Genomic DNA, 21,889 nt, shown 5'->3' with positions numbered 1-21,889 from the left:
ACTTGAAACCTTCTGCTCTTCCCAGAGTGGCTCCATCCCCTGAGGGGAATATCTTGCAGTGCTCACACATCAAGTCTCCCATTCAGATGCAAGCAGAGCAGACCCTGCTTAGCTATGGGGACAAGTCATGCTTGCTACCACAAGACCAGTTCTCCTCCTTGGCAAACCTGTTGCCATTAAGTACTGATAACTGATCAGCCATGGCAGCGATGAATGGAGTGGGAGGGAACAGCAGCATCAGGTGGACACAGGGAGAGCATACCCCAGAAGGGCAGAGGGTCAGTCTTTCGGACAGTTCCGTCTTCTCTGAGAGAGCCCATCCTCTGTTTTCTCTGGAAAGTGCCTTACAACACTAACCTATCCATGTTTCCTTGGAAATATATCCATGGTGTACCTAGTAATGTTTACTCCCAAATACATATGCTTAGGATTGCAGTATAAAAATGACAGCAGTGTAGGGAGAGAAGAAGGCTTGGCATTTGTTTGGGACATGCACTCCAGGTGCTCCAGTGACTGAACAGGAACAGGGCCTATTTTCTGGCCATTATTCTTGGTTAAAATTGTGGGTCTCTTAACAGAGGGGACAGATCCACAAGGAGCTGATAACTCAGTTCATTAATGTTGTTAGTTAATTTTAATGTAATAATTAATGTGTTGAAAATTGACCTTGACCCCTGCACACCAAGTCATGGTTGGTTCTGGCCCACCATGGCATTTGAGTTGTGCAATCCTGCTCTAAATTTATTCAGAGGGGGAAATCTTACTGTGAAAGTTTGTATATGCTAACAAATAGAAGCTGATTCTAAGCTTTCTACAGCATATCTTGAGAGTTGCCTACCATAGGAGACTACTCTTTGCAGTAACTCAAAACCATTTTTAAAAAAATTAAGTGGCCTTCTACAGAGTCAGCTCATTGGTCTCACTAGCTCAGCATCATCTACACTGACTGGATTTTAGACAGAAGCCCTTTCCAGCCCTACTTGGAGATGCTGGGGACAGAGCATGTGACTTTCTCGATCTCTGAGCTACAGTCCTTCCCACAGAACCAGGAGACTACTCTTAGGATTTCAAACTGCATAAAACTTGGCAGCTGTACCACTTCATTTTAAAACAGGGGAAAGTGTGCAGACTCCAAGTTCAATTTAAATACTTCAGGCTTGTAAAGAGAACATTGGCACTTCAGGTGTGCAACAAATGGGACAAGGGAAGCATGCCAGTGGGCCACATGTTCTGCAGGGTAACAGGTGGCTCCAATCCACTCACACGGCAGGCATCTAACAAAGCGCTGGCAGACTTGTGCAAAAGTGTAAATACTTAGTGGTGTGCCCACACTCCAGGAGCTCTACTTAGACTGGGTTAGGGTAGTACTCTAAATACAGTGTAGACGTGCTACTTTAAGAATCTGCACTCAAGTGAGACTGCTTTCTACAGCAGAGGGGTGGACTAGAGCCACTTGTGTTACACTGTGGAAATGTGGGTCAGTGTCTATATAAGCTACTTCCTTGTGGACATGAGCATAAGCAAAGGAGGAGGAATTATGTGGTACAGGATGCTGATTGATGGGCAACACCAATTTAAACAGGGCTGCCCCTTCCACTAGGTGAACTAGGCGGTCACCTATGGCAAACAGGGAGGGGTGTGATGGTCTGAGTCACGTCATACCCAACAAGCCAATGCAAGCGCTGCTCACCTGCACGTCTCATCATCTGAATGGGCAGGCAACCAAGTGGCCGCTCCCTATCCCCGTCACCCACTCGGACACTCATTTGCTCTCCTTGCTCGGTTTGTCTACCGCTCCTGGCTGCTTCTGGGCAGCCGGCCTTCTGCAGTGCATTATAATCACATTGTTGCATCATGTGGCAATGTCATTATAGCATGTTGTAGCAGGTCAGATGCCCAGAAGAAGCCAGCAGTGGCAGGCGGGTGCAGCAGAATGGTGAGGACAGCAAATGGGTAGGTGGCTGGGATGGAAGGAAAGCGCTTGCCTGTGCGGATGAAGGGGGCAGGGGGCACCAAAGCCAAGCTTTGTCTGGGGTTTCAGCAATCCTTTGGCTGACCCTGAAATTAAATATGTTGAACTCTCTAGTAGGCATCATTCAGTACTTATTTCCTGATCAGATGAGAAGCTAACAATGGTAGTTAAAAGAATTTCTACTGCCCCCAGTGCAGAGTCCACCATAAGTCTATATTTCACATGTTTGACACAGATTCATTGCCCAAAACAGTACACAGATGTCCATGGGACTCTGTAAAGGTCACTTAAATAGGGAAAGTTAACCCGATTTACAACAGAGCAATATCACACAGACAGATTAATTACAAGTGCAGAGAAATCAGACTATGGTTTTAAATAAACCATAGTTACTTTGAAATTGTTAAATTAATTGTTTCAGCTGCTATGAAATTGTTTAATTACCATCAATGAGGGATAAGACAAAACAGGAGGAAAGCATTTTCCCCATGCTAGTTCACCCTGAAGTTCTTGCACAATTCTACCCACTTCTGATAAGAGCATAAAGGTTTGTATAAAGAGTTATACTTGCTTGTATGTATCATTTTCAATTGGTAGCAGATCATAAGCCATTGCCTGAAAAGTAAGTTCATGGAGCACAGTTGACACAGGGTCAAAACCACGATCAATTATTAGAAGCTGGGAGTGGGTTTTGCTCTAAAAAGAAAAGAAGAGAAAAAGGACATTTATCAACTAGAAACATACAATGACCTAAAAATTGAAGAAATTGAAACAGTACAGCAAAAAATATTGCAGTCCATTCTTGAAGGCCAACTAAAACAAAAAAGAAACCTCACATAGGGTGTATTACAGTAGTCTCGAATTTGCTGCAATGTTTATAAACATCCCAGGATAACAATAAAGTGACCAGGTAACAGTCCATAGTTACTTGCCACAACTTTCCAAGATGAAATTGAACTTTCGCCCTACCTTTGCTTGACTTTGTTGATCAATTTTGTAGTAGTTTTCAAGCTTTTGCTCAACAAGGTGTGCTAGTTTGCTGGCATTATCCAATGGATTGCTGAAAAGATTTTTAAAAATGTCTAAAGCATTTTTGTTGAACTTTGGCAAGAGCTTTTGAACTTGATAAGTAGCTTTACTAGTTAAAAGAACTTTTAAAAACACTCAGGTTAATGTGTTCTGTGAAAATTTTAATGTTTTCTTATCACCTGCAAGATATTTGTACAATTCTTTATTCTGAAAAAAACAAATTGACAAGATGCGCTCTCTATAAAGCATTTGATAAGATCTGCTTTCCTCTCTCCTCCCCAGACAAGCAGTTAGAGTTCAGAAAAATGTTAAGGAACAAAAGTAGATTAAGGTAGCCTCTAGAAACCCTGGGAGTATGAAGTTCTTCTGGATGAAGAGAATATGGACATTTTTAATATGTCCTACTAAGAAGTTTTCCTTTTGGTGTAGAACTCATCTTTTGGCTTATCTCCTTCTCTTCATTCATCCTGAACTTCCAACTAAACAGTAAGTGCCTTCTGAAGAACACTGAAAATAAAAAGACAATGCATTGCCCTACAATTTTCTTTCCCACATAACTGAATGGATTTGCATTACTTTATATTTCACAATAGGCAATACAATGAATTTCTAGACTGCTCAGAGCATGGAACTCCATTTCTATCGAGCGACAGAGTTCACAACACCTGCAATAACTTTGGTCATACCTTTTGCATCTTACACCTGGATTTTCATCCAGAGTGGCACATAATGTAACTATTTGCTCAGCTATTTGTTCCAGTGTTGATGCAGGCTCACTTGTACTCTCCACATTGGGACTGTAGCAGCGATAGAATGCATTGGGGACATCAAGAGTAAATACCTAAGTATAATTTAAAAAAAAAAAGTTTCATTGTAGACTGCTAGAGGAACTAGAATGTCAAACATGTGGGAAGGTTGTTTGAGAACTATTGTCATATTACAATTCATGCACAAAAAATTGTAAGGAAAGAGACTTTATTTCACTGCCATGTAAAATAAACTTATGGATATGTTTTATCCATAAGTAATAATCCCGCTGTTAAATGAATCTCGCTGTTTCTAAAGGCCTAATTATGTCTTCCACACCCTCTTTCAAATTTCTCCTCCTGTGTCCTCTTGAAAAACTCTATTGATTGCTCTCACTGGCTTGCTACATAACTGTGTAAGTGCAACAGTGCTCATTGAAGCCATTTCCCCACAAGCCGCCCCATTTCCACACAAGCTGCCCCCAAAACTGCTCCCAAGTGTTGGGAAGCAGCAGCCTCTGGCAGGTTTCTCGGGATCCCCCCTCCTCCTGAAGCCAACCATACTACAACCCTGTGTTGTTGCCAAGATGCCTCAACCCTCAGGAATGGCTCTTCAGAGGGCTCATGCAAGTTCTGGATGCTACCCACAGTCTTTTTCTTTACTGCTGTTCTCCATTTTCTCCTCTTACATACAGACATTATCATATGCATTTCAACTTGTTCACAAACCATCCAAATGGAGGAATGCCAGTTCAATATGGCATGGTATAATGCAATATCAACGTAATCATCAAGGGAACGAAGTCTTAATCCTAGGCTTTTTCAGAAAAAAGAATCCTAGCTTAGGTGAACAGAAAATCTGAATAGCTATTATGTTTATTTCGTTTGTTCTGGCTTTTTGCCATTTGTAGTGAGTTCTGCAAAGAAGCTGAAAAATTACAACTTATGTAACATGCCTCTGTGGGAATGGGGGGAAGAGGGACAATTATAGGAGTGTAGAGTTTAGGTAACAGATACTCTGAGCAATGAGGAAAACTGTCAAGAAGCTGAAGTAGATGCAAAAATCTCACTCATACACCACTGAAAATCGCATCCGGATTCTAACGTTTTAACAGACATTCCCTGTGTACTTTAAATGTTCTCCCTGTGGCCACAATGACTGGAAACTTCCAAAACGAGCTGTGTAATAGTAAGCACTAAAGTGTCACATTTTTAATATGTCCTTTAGAAGCACAACTCACCTCTTGACACTTACTAATGAAGCAAACTATTGTAAGGACTGCACATCTTCCTGCTCTTAAAACAATTTCCTTCTTCAGTCTAGGGGAATGTCCAAAAGTACACTGGCGAATTCTAAACAGGAATTTCCTTTCTATAGTATAGCTGAAAATATTGTATAGAAATGTGGCTACTCAGAGCTGCGCTTTCTTGGGCAGTGAAGCCCTTTGCTATTCTTCATGAAAACTGACTCAACAAGGGTGCTATTGCTGGAATTCACATTGCTCTGGCAACAGACAATAGGCTACAATTACCCTGGTGCCTCAGGCTGAGTCTGTGGCCAGGAGCACTTTTTACCAGCTATGATGATTCAACAACTCCACCCATTCCTTGAGAATGACCTGAAAACAGTGGTACACCAGCTGGTAGCCTCCAGGTTGGACTACTACAATGTGCTCTACGTAGGGCAGTCTTTGTATGTAGTTTGGAAACTTGAGTTAGTCAAAAATGCACCAGCCAGTTTGGTCTCTGAAGTATCCTGGAGAGACCACATTATGCCTGTCCTTAAACAGTTGCACTGCCTGCCGAAATGTTTCGGGGCAAAATACAAAGTGCTGGTTATTACCTTTGAAGTCTTGAATAGCTTAGAACCTGAGAGAGCGCCTTTCTCAACAAGACCCCCACCGCTCATTAAGATCATCTGGAGAGGTGCATCTTCGCATGCCACCGGTTCATCTGGTGGCGACCTATAGGTGAAACTCGGAAAATTAGAATATCGTGCAAAAGTCCATTAATTTCAGTAATGCAAATTAAAAGGTGAAACTGATATATGAGACAGACACATTACATGCAAAGTGAGATAAGTCAAGCCTTAATTTGTTATAATTGTGATGATCATGGCGTACAGCTCATGAAAACCCCAAATCCACAATCTCAGAAAATTAGAATATTACATGGAACCAAGAAGACAAGGATTGTAGAATAGAACAATATCGGACCTCCGAAAAATATACAGTGTACTGTGCTTGATTGGCCAGCAAACTCGCCTGACCTGACCCCATAGAGAATCTATGGGGCATTGCCAAGAGAAGGATGAGAGACATGAGACCAAACAATGCAGAAGAGCTGAAGGCCGCTAATGAAGCATCCTGGTCTTCCATAACACCTCAGCAGTGACACAGGCTGATAGCATCCATGCCACGCCGCATTGAGGCAGTAATTGCTGCAAAAGGGGCCCAAACCAAGTACTGAATATATATGCATGCTTATACTTTTCAGAGGTCCGATATTGTTCTATTCTACAATCCTTGTCTTCTTGGTTCCATGTAATATTCTAATTTTCTGGGATTGTGGATTTGGGGTTTTCATGAGCTGTATGCCATGATCATCACAATTATAACAAATTAAGGCTTGACTTATCTCGCTTTGCATGTAATGCGTCTGTCTCATATATCAGTTTCACCTTTTAATTTGCATTACTGAAATTAATGGACTTTTGCACGATATTCTAATTTTCCGAGTTTCACCTGTAGTATTGGGCCTTCTCAGTTTTCACTCCTGGGTTGTGGAACATGCTCCCCATGCATATAATAGCAATAGCAATAGCAATAGCACTTACATTTATATACCGCTCTATAGCCGGAGCTCTCTAAGCGGTTTACAATGATTTAGCATATTGCCCCCAACATTTCTGGGTACTCATTTTACCGACCTCGGAAGGATGGAAGGCTGAGTCAACCTTGAGCCCCTGGTCAGGATCGAACTTGTAACCTTCTGGTTACAGGGCGGCAGTTTTACCACTGCGCCACCAGGGGCTCATTGTAAGAGGATTATCTTCCTTGGAGGCCTTCAGGAGAGCCTTAAAAACCCATCTTTTTAGTTTGGCTTTTAATGATATCTAGCTTTAATGTTAATCTGGTTTAAATGTGTTTTTTTTTAAATTGTAATTGTTTCATGTGTTTTTTATTTTAATGTTAAATAAATGAACAAACAGACAAACAAAGGCAATCAGATCATACACCATGTTTGAAATAATATCTAATAATATATTGTTCACCACTAATATATTGTTTAATATTGTTTGTATATTGCTTACTAGCATTTTTACTAATAATGACACCTGTTCAACTTACAGAAAATTCTGTCTATAACAATGCTCTTCATTTTTTACATATTTTCTGTACTGCCAAAATTCAAATTTCTAGGCAGATTAAACTCTTAGATCTTCACTGATTTTTACATCAAGGCATTAAAAAGAAAACAGAAGACTTGTCTACATACTCACTTGCTCCAGGTAGTCCATACAAATTGAAACTGAGCTATACTATCTATAAGTTATACCCAGTGCTTTAGTGTTTTACTTGATACCAATAAAATAGAATAAAGCAAAATAAATAAAATAAAAGGGGGAATGGACAAAAATTCTAAACACAGGCAATTTGGAAATTCCGCATCAATGAAACAGGATTTTCATCTGCATTCTCTTTGCAAATTGAATATAAATTTATATAATTTCTTGTTCTGCATAATTCTGCAGATTTTTGCAAAATGTATTCAGGTCCTGCTAGTCATACACTGAAGTCTCACCAGCAAGCACAGGGCATCTAAATCAGGCATCTTTTCTTTGCTTCTACACACCTTTCTGCTTTCAAGCAAACATTGCCTACACAATTCTGAGTATGTATTTCCAGCCATTCTGAATATGTATTTCCAGCCATATTTCCAGCTAACAACTTCCTTTTCAAAAAATAAAATTACAAAACACACATTCTCAAAAGGCTAACTTCTGCACTCAATACTATATTCTGCATTTTTCCTTGTGCTCCCACAGATTTGTAGCACATACAGGGCTCTGGCTCTGTATTCAAAAGTTCTATTTACCAGACTGTAGTGAACAATTCAACAACTAGAAATAAAAATTCAATGAATTACCTGTGATTCATAAGGGAGAAAGTTTATATTTATTTCTTTGCACCGTCTTATAGCCTTTGAACAACTCAACTTCATTTTATTGAAGAGTTTGTCATCACAAACTAAGTGGAGGGGGAAAAAATTAAGGTTTTTAAGCTGTCATAGAAGTTGACACAATACAATCCTTCCCCCAACCACTCCCCAGCTCCAAAAAGTTAGTTAACCACATATATAAAATATGCTTCAGAAAAAGCATCATCCAGCAAATTAAAATTTCATAAGAAGAATGTCTGGAAAAGGCCTTGACTTTTTACCCCACATGTATTCCGAGTTACACACAGCATCTCCTGGATACAGGAAAACACAGAAGCAAAACTTCAAACTAGAATATTTGACCAACAATTTCAGACTAGCACCTCATAGAATTATAAAGAGCTCCAACTATTGAACCCTTTCTTTAACCCCATCAATCTGATGAGAGAAGTAGGACAATTTCAGCAGTGGCACATTAGTTAGGGAACTCTCCCTTCAAAGAAGCTGGTCGAACTAGTTCCATTTCTGCTTTTTGGAAAGCTCTTCTACTCCAGAAGGGATGGGTTGACTAACAAAGCTGTAAATCGTGTGTTGGTTTTGATTCTGTTTTAATGGACGCCATGTTGTGTCTATGTCATTCTAAACTTCAAGATTCCATTTCTATTCTTGCATTGTTTTATGTTATAGTGTAAGCTGCCCTGTACTCCTCCAAATTCTTTTCAAGGCTACTTCCAATCATGCATAATTCAGCCAGCTACTATCTTCTGAAGTGTAATAATCTGGTCACCTTCATAAGACAATGAGTAGCAGCCTAGAAATAGCTGAATCATGCCCTGAATTAAAGTGTAAAGAACACTGTAAAGAGAAGTCTTATAAAAAACAGAATCTACTTTACCTGGGAATTCTCCTTCTACTTGTTTGCCTGACAATGGTTTAGGACTCTTGAGTTGCTCTGCACTCTGTCCACTAGAGGGTAAGGATGTGCACAAACCTGTTCAGAGGCCCTTTTAAGGGCCTCTGAACCGGATCAAACAACCGGCTGTTCGGCCGGTTCGAAGGTGGGGGAGGGTCTGATTTTAAGGGTGGGGGAGGGTCACTTACGTCTTCCTCTGCTTCCCCTCGCTGGTGCTTCATTAGCAAAAGCTCCGTCAGCATACCTCCCTACTGCCCCATTTTCTCTTTGGCCAGAAGTACCTGGTGTGTGTGCATGTTGTGCACACGCACATGCCCGACATGCACACGAGCAAGCGCAATGTATGTGTGCACATGCCCGGCCTGTGCATGTGTGCCAGGTACTTCCTGATACTTCCAGCCAAAGAGGAAATGAGGCAGTAGAGAGATATACTGCAACCCTGATGAAGCCTTTGCTAACAGAGCGCCGGTGAGGGGAAAGGGGAGGGAGGTGTAAGTGCACCCTCCCCCACCCTTAAAGTCAGACACACACCCCACCTGAACTTCCCCCACCTGGTTTCATGCACATCCCCTACTAGTGGGCAGGTTCTTTGAAGACAGACGTGTGCGCGCGCAAAGGACTGCTGGGGTTTTTTGCAAGTAACGTCGGGGAAGGGGCGGCAGGGAGGTGTCCTCCCGCCCCAATTACACAGAGGATTACGGGAGCCAAGCGGGAAAGCGGCGGGAGGGGTAAGTAAACCCTTCCGCCGCTCTTAAAGGTACCCCCCCCACCCCAGTGCCAGACCGCAGTTGGCAGTTCTGTGCACACCCCTACATCCAAGCAAGTCTGTCTTCAAAGAACCTGCCCACTAGTCGGGGATGTGCATGAAACCAGGTGGGGGAAGTTCAGGTGTGTGGGGGGTGTCCTGCCGCCCCAATTACACAGAGGATTACGGGCGCCAAGAGGGAAAGCGGCAGGAGGGGTAAGTAAACCCTCCCGCCGCTCATAGGTACCCCCCACCCCTGGACCGAACCACCCAGCTCCGGACCGGTCCGGGCCCATCCCTACTTGGATGTGGCCTAGAAAGTGTCTCCCACTACCCCTCAGAGCCAGCCCCTACTGACATTACAATGACAATCAACAGATCAATCTCCCTAAGCCTATGTGCCCTTTCTAGGAGTCTGAAGAATAGGAAGATTGGGGGGGGGGGGTAAGATACCCAGGCAACCCAGTTGGGTGGAAACTGGACCACTGTCATGCAAACAAGAAGGAAGAAAATTCACAAGCTAGTAAGAGTCTCCATTTCCCCTACTTGTTGCTCCACAGTAGTCTGGAATTCTGAGGCTTCCCATACCAGTGCCCCCTATGTCTAGTGTGAAAGGGCTGTCTGGGCTGAATCACCTGAAGAGGAACGTCGTGGAAGCTAGTCATCCCCTCACTTTAATGCTACAGGTGACACAGTACTGTCATGGCAGAATAGCTGAGTTCTCTTAAGATAAATGTGAAGGCCCTTCTGACAATCAACCAGTGCAACCCAACTAACTGACAGAAGGGACTTGGGCAGAAGAAGGAGAGGACGGACTTCTGCTCATGATGGAATCAGAAGCTGACTTTATGTATGAAAGAAGGGTCAGATTAATACTACACTCTCTTTGTGAAAGAAGCAAAGTGATGAGTTGGCAAATAACACCACCAGAGTTTTGAAATTCTGCAGACCAAAGGAAAGGTGTCTTTATCAATAAAAGAAGCTGAAGTGGATTTAAGCCCAGCCTTTGTCTCAGAGCAAGCCTACATGGGGGGAAGAAAAATGCTGAATCATTCCCTCCATGTTTGCGCAACATTGTTCCTTTAAAACTTAAATTATTCCTTTGGTATTCACTGCCACCACGCCCACTTTTTAAAACTCCAGGGAACTCTCCTTCTCATTTACCAATGGAAAATTACAAAAACACTCCTCCACGTGCAGCCCACACTTGGAGTTGCTGAGCAATCAAATTTGAGACATGTTTGTACTAGAGTAAAACCCCTTTTCCTGAGTTAAAAAGTACACTCAGAGGCAGATAAAATACAAAGAACAAAAAGAGAAAAAAACTTTATTCAAAATACTATAGACTGCTTGAGTCTGAGGCTTTTTCAGCTTTTAGTTACAGCTAAAGATACTCAGTGGTTACACGAATACTTTAAAAAAGCACCCCTGTTTCAAGGAACAGGGGATATACAGTAAGAACTTTTAAAAGCACCTTTAAAGGTTACAGAGACTTTTGCAGAACCCCTGGATGGATAGAAAGGGTGCAGGCTAGTGCTTCTCTTAAGTTTGTTATGTTACAATTAAAAACACAATAAACCAGTTGTAAAGATTTGCAAAGCACACCAAAGTTGGCAGCTGTTCCGATTCCTCAGCTCCAGAGTCTGGTCTCCCTGCCAAATCCTGTTGCTGTGCCTCTAAGCCCTCACTACCAACCGAATCCTCCCATTCCTCCTGACTCTTCTGAGTCAGAGGTCTGAGCCATGACAACAGCCAATCAACATGGATGTTGTTCTCCCCCTTGATGTGAAGGACCTTCAGGGAGCAGATGTTCTGCTCCGCCCATCAGAAGAAAGATCTGCCTACCTACAATGGTCTGGGGACTTGAGCCCTCCTTAGTAGTTGATGTGCAAGACAGTTGATGTGTTGTCCATGTGGATCAGTGAATACAGGTGAGCAGACTGCCCCAAGTTTGAATAGGTTTATGTCAGTTGTCTTGCACAGAGTCCATAGGCCCTGTGCTGTCTCAACTCTGCACTGTGCTCCCCAGATTTACAAACTGGCATTGGTGGTAATTATGAATCTTGTTAATTTATTTAGCAGTACCCCTCTAAAGTGTCCCTTGTCCAACCATCAAACCAAAGACACATGGAGACCAGAAGTCACATGGACCTGGCAATTTTTCTTGAGGGTGAGCAATCCCTGGAAGGGCTGCAAGGTTACTTGAAGTGCCCTTGGGCAATGTCTGCCCCAAGCGATAAGCCCATGCATAAAACTAGCATCCCTATGAGATGAATTAACTGAAGTAGGTACATTGTGTGCTTGCAGAGGACACACAGGTGAGGTTGTTATAGTCCCCTGGTTGATGTCTATAACAACCAGTTCCAGTGTGTGGGAACAAGCTAGTTCTTCACCCAGTTGATCACAAACCTATGTTCCTGAAGGGAGGCTACTGCAAGCTTCATGTGTGCCTCTATCTCCTCCTCAATGTGCTTGTATGAGTGCACTTGGATTCCTCACATCTGTAGATCCTCAATGTTCTGGATGAGCAAGCAAGCCCAAAGGACAGTGAAGAATACAGGTAGTGCTGGTTCTTGTAGGCAAAATGTAGAAGTTAGCAATGTTTGGCCTGATGGCAATGAGTAGATACGTATCTTTGAGACTGAAAGGAGTCACAAAAATGCCTGGGGTAATGGCTGGCAGCAAGGAGGCGAGGGTCTCTATTCTGAATAGATGAACCCGTAGGAAATGATTCAGGCCCCTGAGGTTCAATTTTGCCCTCACAACACTGTTTTTCTTGAGGATCAGAAAGAGGAGGGAATACACATCTGTGACACTTTTCCAAGGGAGGAACAGGTTCTACCGCTGCTATCTTGAATAGCTTTTGGATTGCATCCCTTCTGAACATATGTTTGACTGGGCTCGTTGAGCAAGGAGACAATCTTCAGGAAAATGAAGGGAAATAATGCAGATGACCATGGATGTGGGGAGAGGGGGTCATGAGACTCCTGCATAGATGTGCACCGTCAAGTTTCCTCCCCCACAGATGAGCTGCACTCATGCCCAGGCCACTTGAGTAATTGATTGAGACACAATCCTCACTCCCCTTTCCACCTATGTGTGCACCCTGAGCCAGCCACCCCATATTGGACATCCCAGCTCCTCTCCCCTCCACCCCATGAAACTACAGGGGACAAGGAACTGTACCCAGAGCCCAGTAACAGTGGAATCTCTCTCCAAATTCTTTAGAGAGAGGAATGGGAAAAGCACCACCTCACACAAAGCATAATGGAGATTTCAGCAATGGTGGGTAGGGGCCTAAGTTACCAGTATCTGAACCTGGTCCTGTTGCCTTTTCAGCAGAGTCCTGTGACACCACTGAAGGCTGGAAAACCAGGTCTGGACAAACTCCCCTTCAGTAGCTCCCAGTCAAGCAGGGAGAGGGACTTCAAGGGACTCTGAACTCCATTCAAAGCAGGCTGCTAATGGACTGAATTCCTCAAGTCTTCTTTATCTTTGCCTGGTCACCAGAGAGAGAACAAAACCAGCTATAACCAGTCCCTCTGACCAGATAGAGAATCTGTATCCATTCACTGTGGGTGCAGGGGAAAGACCAGCTTTGAGAGGCGAGCAAACCTTTCTTCAAAAAACCTGGCACTTAGTGGATAGAGTGGAGAACACCCGAGTCCTGGACCACTAGAGGGAGAGAACCAGCTGGTTGACAAGTCAAATATTATACTGTCAGTGTCCTGGCTGAAGAAATAACCAAAATTCAATAAATAAATGTCAATCAGTAAATACTTACAATCAGTAAAGTAGACATATGCTGCTTTGTATTTGCTGGTACCTACAAAGTCATTTATAAGTCCATCTACAGACTGAAAATGAAAATAGTACATTCTAGTTAATTACATGTATCAATAATCAATTTTGCTTGCTTTTAGCAGCAGGGGAAGCTTGTTCATTTTGATAAAGTTTAATATTCCATTTATCAGTTTTTGACTGGACCTACTCTAGCAATAACCAGCTGAGAAATAGACAAGTCTGAAAACTCAACCTTGGACATGCTATTAGTACCTTAAAGAGAACACCAAGATAAAGATGAATGGGGGGAGGCAGGGAGAAAAACAGGTTGTTCACCTGTACCAGATGATCTGGAGATGTTCCATTGTATTCGTAATGAATGGGTTCTGCGCCTGCGCAGGGACCTTGCGGATCGATTGACTAGATCCTCGTGCCACCTCCAACTGTCCTGCACATGGTCTATGCTTCCATTCTATTAGGCAGTTGAGGCGCGTCTCTTTACGTTTCTGTAGACCGCCAGTGTGGTTTTTTGTTTTTTTAAAAACTGACGATCTCTTCCATGTGCTGCCCTGCCCTGACCATTGCGGGGAGGCCAGGGAGAATTTTATGAATACAACAGATCACCTCCAGATCATCTGTTACAGGTGAGCAACCTGTTTATCTGGACCATGATCTGCTGCATTCATAATGTGGGTGAGTAGCCAGCTGCCCGCTTGGCGGTGGGCCATCAAGGCAGGACTCTCTTAAGGATACTCCATCCAAATTCTGCATCCTTTGACTGTCGTAAGTCCAGTGCATAGTGTTTTATAAATGGCTGGAGTGTAGTCCATGTTGCAGCCCTGCAGATTTCTGGCATTAATACACCTGCAAGATTAGCAGCGGAAGCTGCATACCCCATTGTGGAATGGGCCGTGATAGTTCTTGGGGGTACCTTCCCTTTAGAGACATATGCCATCTTTATAACCTGTGTAATCCACTGGGACAGGCGCTGTCGGGAAACCCGTGTGCTCTTGGACTTCCTCTTATAAAGCACAAACAGCTTCTTTGTTTTTCATATGCCCTTTGTTGCCTTTAGATCAGGCCTGCACAACTCAAATGATCTGGCGGGCTGAAACCAACAGTGATTTGGTTCATGGGGGCTGAGGTCAATTCTTAGGGTGCTGATTATTAGAGTAACACTTAATATCAATCAAACATACAAATTAAAGTGCAATGAATTAAAAATGAATTAAAAATGAATTTAATCAATATTTAACTTTTGATGTTCTGGTAGGCCAAGATTGATTAAATTAATATGAAATAAGTTGAATTAAAATTTATTCTAATAAAGAGAGAGAATGGAGCAGTCTTGGTGGGTGAGAGAGAGAGAGAGAGAGAGAGAGAGAATGGAGCAGTCTTGGTGGGTGAGAGAGAGAAAGAATGGAGCAGTCTTGGTGGGTGAGAGAGAGAGAGAGAGAGAGAGAGAGAGAGAGAGAGAGAGAATGGAGTAGTCTTGGAGGGTGAGAGAGAGAAAGAATGGAGCAGTCTTGGTGGGTGAGAGAGAGAGAGAGAGAGAGAGAGAGAGAGAGAGAGAGAATGGAGCAGTCTTGGTGGGGGGGAGAGAGAGAATGGAGCAGTCTTGGTGGGAGAGAGAGAGAGAGAGAGAGAGAGAGAATGGAGCAGTCTTGGTGGGAGAGAGAGAGAGAGAATGGAGCAGTCTTGGTGGGAGAGAGAGAGAGAGAATGGAGCAGTCTTGGTGGGAGAGAGAGAGAGAATGGAGCAGTCTTGGTGGGTGGGGGGGAGAGAGAGAGAGAATGGAGCAGTCTTGGTGGGTGAGAGAGAGAAAGAATGGAGCAGTCTTGGTGGGTGAGAGAGAGAAAGAGAGAATGGAGCAGTCTTGGTGGGTGAGAGAGAGAGAGAGAGAGAGAGAATGGAGCAGTCTTGGTGGGAGAGAGAGAGAGAGAGAGAGAGAATGGAGCAGTCTTGGTGGGAGAGAGAGAGAGAGAGAGAGAATGGAGCAGTCTTGGTGGGGAGAGAGAGAGAGAGAGAGAATGGAGCAGTCTTGGTGGGGAGAGAGAGAGAGAGAGAGAGAGAGAATGGAGCAGTCTTGGTGGGTGGGGGGGGGGAGAGAGAGAGAGAGGAGAGAATGAATGGAGCAATCTTGGTGAGAGAGAGTCCGTTTCCCATTGTTCCAGAGGTACCCGTTCTCCTCCCGCCACTAACAGCTTTCCCTCCCCATCCTTCGGCAACGCTTTCTCTCCCCTCTGGGCTCCCTCCATCCCTGCCATTTTTGCCCGCCCCCGCCACTGGACTCCCTCGTGGGGCCACTGTCCATCTCCGCCTCCTACCTCATCGCCACCGCCGCCCCCCCCCCAATTCCAGTCACCGTGCAGCTGAGGAGATGCCCCCGGGGCTATTTCCCCTTCCTCCCCCTGCTGCTTAACCCCCCCTCCAAAATTCCAGCCACTGTGCGGCCGAGGAGATGGCTGCGAGTGTCCTTCCCTACCCTCCCCCATGGCGGTGGCGGAGGCGCACGGCGACAGAATTCAGAGCGGTGCTCGGGCCTGCTATTTGGCCCGGTGTCGCTTTCCAGCTACGAGACATGCCTGCACAGTTAAGAGACTTAACTGCGCAGGCGTGCCTTGCAGTTGGGAAGCAATGCCAGGCCCGAGTGTCGCTCTGATTTCTGCTGCTGTGCGCTGCTGCTGCCGTGGGGGAGGGTAAGGAAGAACTCCCACAGCCATCTCCTCGGCCGCGCAGCAGTTGGAATTTGGGGGGGGGTTAAGCAGCAGGGGAAGGGGAAATAGCCCCGGGGGCCAGGAAAAAAGGCCTCGCGGGCCACGTGCGGCCCCCGGGCCGTATGTTGTGCAGGCCTGCTTTAGATAGTACAACAGAGCTTGTTGCACATCCAAAGTATGCATACATTACTCTAACTGTGGTTCTGGATTTTAGAAGAAGGCCAGAAGTATAATATCCTCATTTATATGAAAATCCGTTATTACTTTTGGCCTAAAGCATAGGTTGAGGAGCATTAAGACCTTTTGTAGGTAGATTTGAGTGTACGGTCGATCAGCACGCAGCGCAGCCAGCTCCCCCACTCTACGTGTCAACATCACAGCAATCAAGAATGCAGTCTTTAACGTTTTAAATCATAAAGAGGCCTTCGCAAATGGTTTGTATGGCTGTTCTGTTAGCGCACCTAGAACTAACATCAGGTCCCATTGTTGCAGGGGCTTCCTTATTGGTGGGAACAAGTTGTTCAGCCCGTTCAGAATTTTTTTACTTTCGAGATGGGAAAAAACTGTTGCCCCTTCCCAACCTTTATGCTCTGAAGAGATTGCCACTAAGTGCACCTTGAGAGACGTGTTCACCAGGCCTGACATCTTTAGCGTTGTCATGTAGAGGAGGATTTGCCTGATCGATGCCTTTCTAGGAAAGAATCCCTGACGCCTTGCATAAATCTTGAATCTTTTCCACTTGCTGTTATAGCTACGCCTTGTCGAATATCTTCTATTTAGCATTATTTTGTCTCATATTCTATTCTACTTCCTATATTCCCTCCTGTCTTGTCTGTAAGAAGGGCGGTTTTGCTGCCTTCCATAGGTGCAACTATGGGATGACTGCCCTGATGTATTTGTTGCTGCCATGAATGATTTGGCCGTAAACTTCAACTTCTTCCACAATTCCATTTAACTATCTGTGGTCTCTGCAAATAGCCCTTTCCGATCAAAAGGTAAGTGCTCAATTTTCTCTTTCATCTCTTGTTGCAGGTTCGTCAACCTCAGCCATGCATGGAGACGCAAGGATACTGCTGTGGTTATCACCCGTGATTCCATTTCTGCTAGGTGTTTGAACGTGCTGAGTAGGTGTCTTGTAACCACAGTTGTCCTCTCATACATTTGTGCTAATTTTTTCTGCAACTCCTCAGAGGGCATGGATGGTGAATCTTGGGGGAGAAATCCCATAGATGGTGTGCATATCATGTCAGACATGCTGAATAGTTTGCTATTTTTATAGCAAGACTAGAAATGGTGTACAATTTCCATCCCAAGATGTCAAGCTTTCTGCCCTCCTTATTAGCAGGGGTTGTGTGGAGTTGACCTCCTCTTGAAGATGCACATTCCACCACCACAGAGTTTGGCACTGGATGCCTCATGAGATAGGTGTTCTCCTCCTCTTGTATTTGATATAATCCTTCCAATTTTCTGGATGTGGCTGTAGAAGTCTGCAGTACTTCCCAGGCTGATTGTGCTGCCTTAGTTATCACTGGCAGCATTGGGAGAGATACTGGGTGTGTAAGTTTTGCTTTCACCATCATATTATAGACGGGATCCTTCAGATCCATGTCTGGTTGTTTGAATTCAAGGCCCAAGGCCTCCGCCATCTCCTGTATCCACTCATGATACACCTTTAGCTCCTCCGTAGGAGAGATAAATGTTTTTGGTGCTACTTCTGCTGGGGGGTCTGGTTTGTTAGGTTCAGGTACGCTGGCCTCCTCAGATGCATAAGATAGATGAACTATCAGCATCACCCTCCTCTGATAGTTCAGTCAGTGAAGTGTTCTGAATTGTGGTAGCATCCCTTGGGGATAGATTGCCTGGACCTGTTGGTAAGTTCTATTTCTGCCATAGCTGCTGCACAGGTTGGGTTTGACATGCCGCAGTAGCTGTTGCAGTCAGTCCCAAAGGTTCTCTTGGTAGCAGCGGAGCTTGCTGTGCTGGTTGACAACAGAGTACCTCTTCTTGTGCCTTCCAGATCTTATATTCTGCATAATCCACAGGATAAACAACATCTGGACTATGCTGGAACCCACAGCTATGTGTGATCTGGCCAAATCCTGTAGTAGTAGATGTGATTTGGGCTGAATAAGGTGGAGAGACTGTGCTAGGATGTGGAAATACGGGCAGCGGTCTGGTCAGACCTAACCCTTCCATTGTTTGGCCTGTTAAAAGCCCTATCGGACTCGTAGACGCCAACACCAGGAGTATAGGCACATGTATCTGTGGCAGAGCCCTTATCGGTGACATTGATGGAGTTTTTGGTATCGATGGTACTGTATTAGCGGCTACAGGATCTGTCTTGAGACTAGTGAAACCCTTAAAGGATGATAGTGTGCCCGATCAAAGTTCTCGTCTTTGGATCCAACACCACTTCTTCCTCCGCTGCCCCCTCTCCAAAGTCCAAATAATCTTCAGGCTGGTAGGTGCCCTGAGGTGTTGGTGCTGGCTATTGAATGGGGGTCTGTGCAGGAGTCAAAGCCATTGCAGATTGATGTTCTATTGCTGTCAATGCCAAGGCTCACGCCGCTACCGAAACTGCTTTCTGCGCCCGGTATCGGCTCCGATGTCGAGATCGATATCAATGTCGGTGTCGCAGGTGAACCTGGCACAGCCGTCATTTTCTGAGATGGAGATTGCTGTTGCACCCATGGTGATGGAGTAACCTTTAGGGTAGAAATCCCACTCCTCATCTTCCTCTTGTAAGCCAGTAGGCAAAGGAGTCCCACTTCACACATGAGTCTTTCTTTGTCCTCTTCCTAGGTGGCAAAGACTCACTTTCCTCATCAGTGGAAGAGAGGTGAACTCTCCTGTGTTTATGCCGCTTTCTTACGACAGACTCTGGCCGTTTAAACTCCTGCTCCTTGGCGGCTTTTGACTGCGTATTTGCAGAGTCCACCGACCGAGTTACCGTTTCTGATGAAATTGTCGTACTCGACACTGATCTCAATATCAGTGGGCTCGACACCAACCTTGCAGTCGACCGTCTCGGCGTCAGGGGTCGAAGCGCATCATCATAAAGTGCCACTCTTCGTCTCAGAGTGTTTGTTTAGAAAAGGAGCAGCAAATCTTGCATATGGCCAGGTTGCGTTTTCCCCCCAGGCAAAGCAAGCAGGCTTCATGTGAATCAGTGGATGGCAGCTTAGCACAGCAATTAACACAACATTTAAACATCATCTTTGTTGCCGGTTTTGATGCCATTGTAGCTTTTCAGTCCTAAGTCGTTCACAGGTGATTTCGCAATTAGTAACCTCCTGAGTGCCCAGGGGCTCATGTTTCTTTGGTTTGTTTATTGTGGGAATATCCGAAGCCGTGTCCTTTAGTTCAATCCGAAGTCTAATTACCAGTACATTTTCCATATACATTCCGAGGTCCTTAACAAGAGTTTCCAACTATTATACAGTGGTCCCTCTACTTACGAAATTAATCCGTTCCGAATGCACATTTGTAAGTCGAAAAGTTCGTAAGTCGAAAAGCGGTTTCCCATAGGAATGCATTGGGAACGGATTAATGCGTTCCGGAGCCTAGAAAAAAGACCCAGACCCCCAGTAAGGCTTGTAAACTGCACAGGAACATTTCTTTTCAAGAATAAACAGGCAGTAAACAGGCAGGCAAGTCAAGGAAACCGCATGTAAAATTCGTAAGTCGAGGAAACCCCATCTAAAAATTTGTAAGTCGAAAAAACCGCATCTAAAACCGGATCTAAAACTGCCGTTTGTAACTCGAAAAATACTTATGTCGAGTAGTTTGTAAGTCGAGGGACCACTGTATTTACTTTCGAGGAGCAAAGTGATCCGAGGTTTAGATGCAACGGTGGTCTAAAAGAAACAGAGAGAGACGTGCCTCAACTGCCTAATATAACAGAAGCACAGACCACGTGCAGGGCAGTTGGAGGCAGCATGAGCAGCTAGTCAATCAATCCGTGAGGTCCCTGAGCAGGCGCAGAACCCATTCATTATTAATGCAATGGATCACGGTCCAGATCCATAAGTTTCCATTAACTGAAGAGAAATTCCTGGCATAAAAGATGATGACAAACAGTTGGTTTAAAAGACAGCAATCTACGACTCTTTTTCTAGAAGACAAAAACATCTGAAGTAGGTTTTGTTGTCAATTATAGTTCAGTTCTCTCTTGAATATTTCTGCATTACCATTCATTTAAGTGGCAGTTGGCTTGGGAAAGGGAAACAGAAAAATAAAACAAAAGAATTACCTTCCCCAAGAAGGGTTAGGGGAGTCCCTCACATGGGCCCTTCTGATGAGTCAGAAAATTATCATTGTTCTTCAACAACTCTTTACAGAAAAACACATCTCAACACAGCAGTAATTCATGCACACATGACATTATATTTTTTCTTCAGAATACTTACCTTTGTGGTGGGGGTGATGAGATAAATGGCTTTCATATGAGGAACTGGCTCACGGTTTTTGTAAACATTCTCCACAACTACAAGATAAGATACCAATTACAAAAAAAAAAAAGATCTTAGTATTCTGTACATCTATACATGTATTTGCAAATGGAATAAGAAAGAGAGAGAGAGAGAGATAATGGACCTCTAATAAACATTTGCTAAAAGGGACGTGATCTTTTCTATGCCATATCAAACTAAGTTTGCATCAGGCTAACACTGCCTGTGGATATGTAACTCACGGTGTTTTGTGGAGAACACAAACAATGATACCATTATCAAGAATGTTAGACTTAGATCAGTACTTTTAAGTTAGGCTATTAACTTATGTCTGCAGCAAATCTCCGATTTGGTCAACAAAAGGAGAGACACTGGTAGACATTATCTGGTTCAATAGTAATATCTGAAATGAAAAGCCACTCACAGAGAGGTTGACATAATTCACAATTAAGAAGAAAGACTTCTGCATTATCCCCAACTCATATTAAGGTCATCTGAGGAGGTCCGCTTCCAGTTACCACCAGTACATCTGGTGGTGACTCAGAGGCTGGCCTTCTCTGTAGCTGTCCCTGGGCTGTGGAATGCACTCCTGGCAGAAATCTGTAGTTTGAGTTCATTGTTGGCCTTCAAGAAAGCCCTTAAAACCTTTCTGTTTGGCCTGGCCTTCCAGGGTTTTAAAACTGTTTTTAATGTTTTAATTGTTAATGTTTTTAAACTGTTTTTAAAATTGTTTTGTACTGATTTTTTTTTTAAATGACCACAGGTTTTGTTTCTATTGCTGTGCACTGCCGAGAACCATTTGGATCAGGGTTATATTTAATTTATTTATCACATTTATATACCACCCCATCCAAACGGCTCTGGGCAGTGCACAACAACAAAAATAAAACCCACAAATCAGTCCTCTAAAAACCATCTTTACAGACTAATTTAAAAACATCCTAAAACCATTAACAATTATTTAACACAGTTTAAAAACCCCTATATAAATTTAATAATGAATAAATAACAATGGTCTACTTACAAGACCATTGTTAACGCTTCTTGAAATAATTATTTGGCTTTCCCTAAATGCCATTGGCATCTGTTGCAAGGAAAAAACTAGTGCTATCTGGCACATGTTGCTTTAGATATCATCCCTTTTATTTCTGCAAGTTTAACAAAGCTGTAGAATATCCAGAGATCAGACTATCCACAGCAGTTTATCTGCAATAATTGGATGCAAGAGCCTGAATGAGGAAGCAAGGGCCATTTTTTCAAAACCTAGAACAGGGATTCTCAATGTTGGGTCCCAAGATGTTATTGGACTTCAAATCCCATAATCCCCAGCCCCAGTGGCCTTTGTTTGGAGATTATGGGAGTTGAAATCCAT

General features: G+C 43.8%; 1 protein-coding gene across 3 annotated transcripts in view; it reads right to left on the bottom strand.

Annotated features, from left to right (window-relative positions):
- Window positions 1-21,889, bottom strand: part of STXBP3 (syntaxin binding protein 3) — a 76,495-nt gene that overhangs the window by 37,303 nt on the left and 17,303 nt on the right. For 2 of the 3 annotated variants that reach the window (XM_053250349.1, XM_053250350.1), the window contains 6 exons: window positions 20,476-20,552; window positions 13,351-13,423; window positions 7,897-7,997; window positions 3,688-3,842; window positions 2,942-3,032; window positions 2,544-2,668 (listed from right to left, as the gene is read on the bottom strand). In XM_053250349.1, coding sequence (XP_053106324.1) covers window positions 2,544-2,668; window positions 2,942-3,032; window positions 3,688-3,842; window positions 7,897-7,997; window positions 13,351-13,423; window positions 20,476-20,552 — 622 coding nt within the window. Of the gene's footprint in view, window positions 1-2,543; window positions 2,669-2,941; window positions 3,033-3,687; window positions 3,843-5,590; window positions 5,712-7,896; window positions 7,998-13,350; window positions 13,424-20,475; window positions 20,553-21,889 lie in introns of those variants that run through there. The other variant, XM_053250351.1, reaches the window with a different exon arrangement.

This window comes from Hemicordylus capensis, chromosome 4 (genome assembly GCF_027244095.1).
Source record: "Hemicordylus capensis ecotype Gifberg chromosome 4, rHemCap1.1.pri, whole genome shotgun sequence".
NCBI classification, from domain to species: domain Eukaryota; kingdom Metazoa; phylum Chordata; class Lepidosauria; order Squamata; family Cordylidae; genus Hemicordylus; species Hemicordylus capensis.
This window is presented reverse-complemented; position numbering and strand designations above follow the sequence as displayed.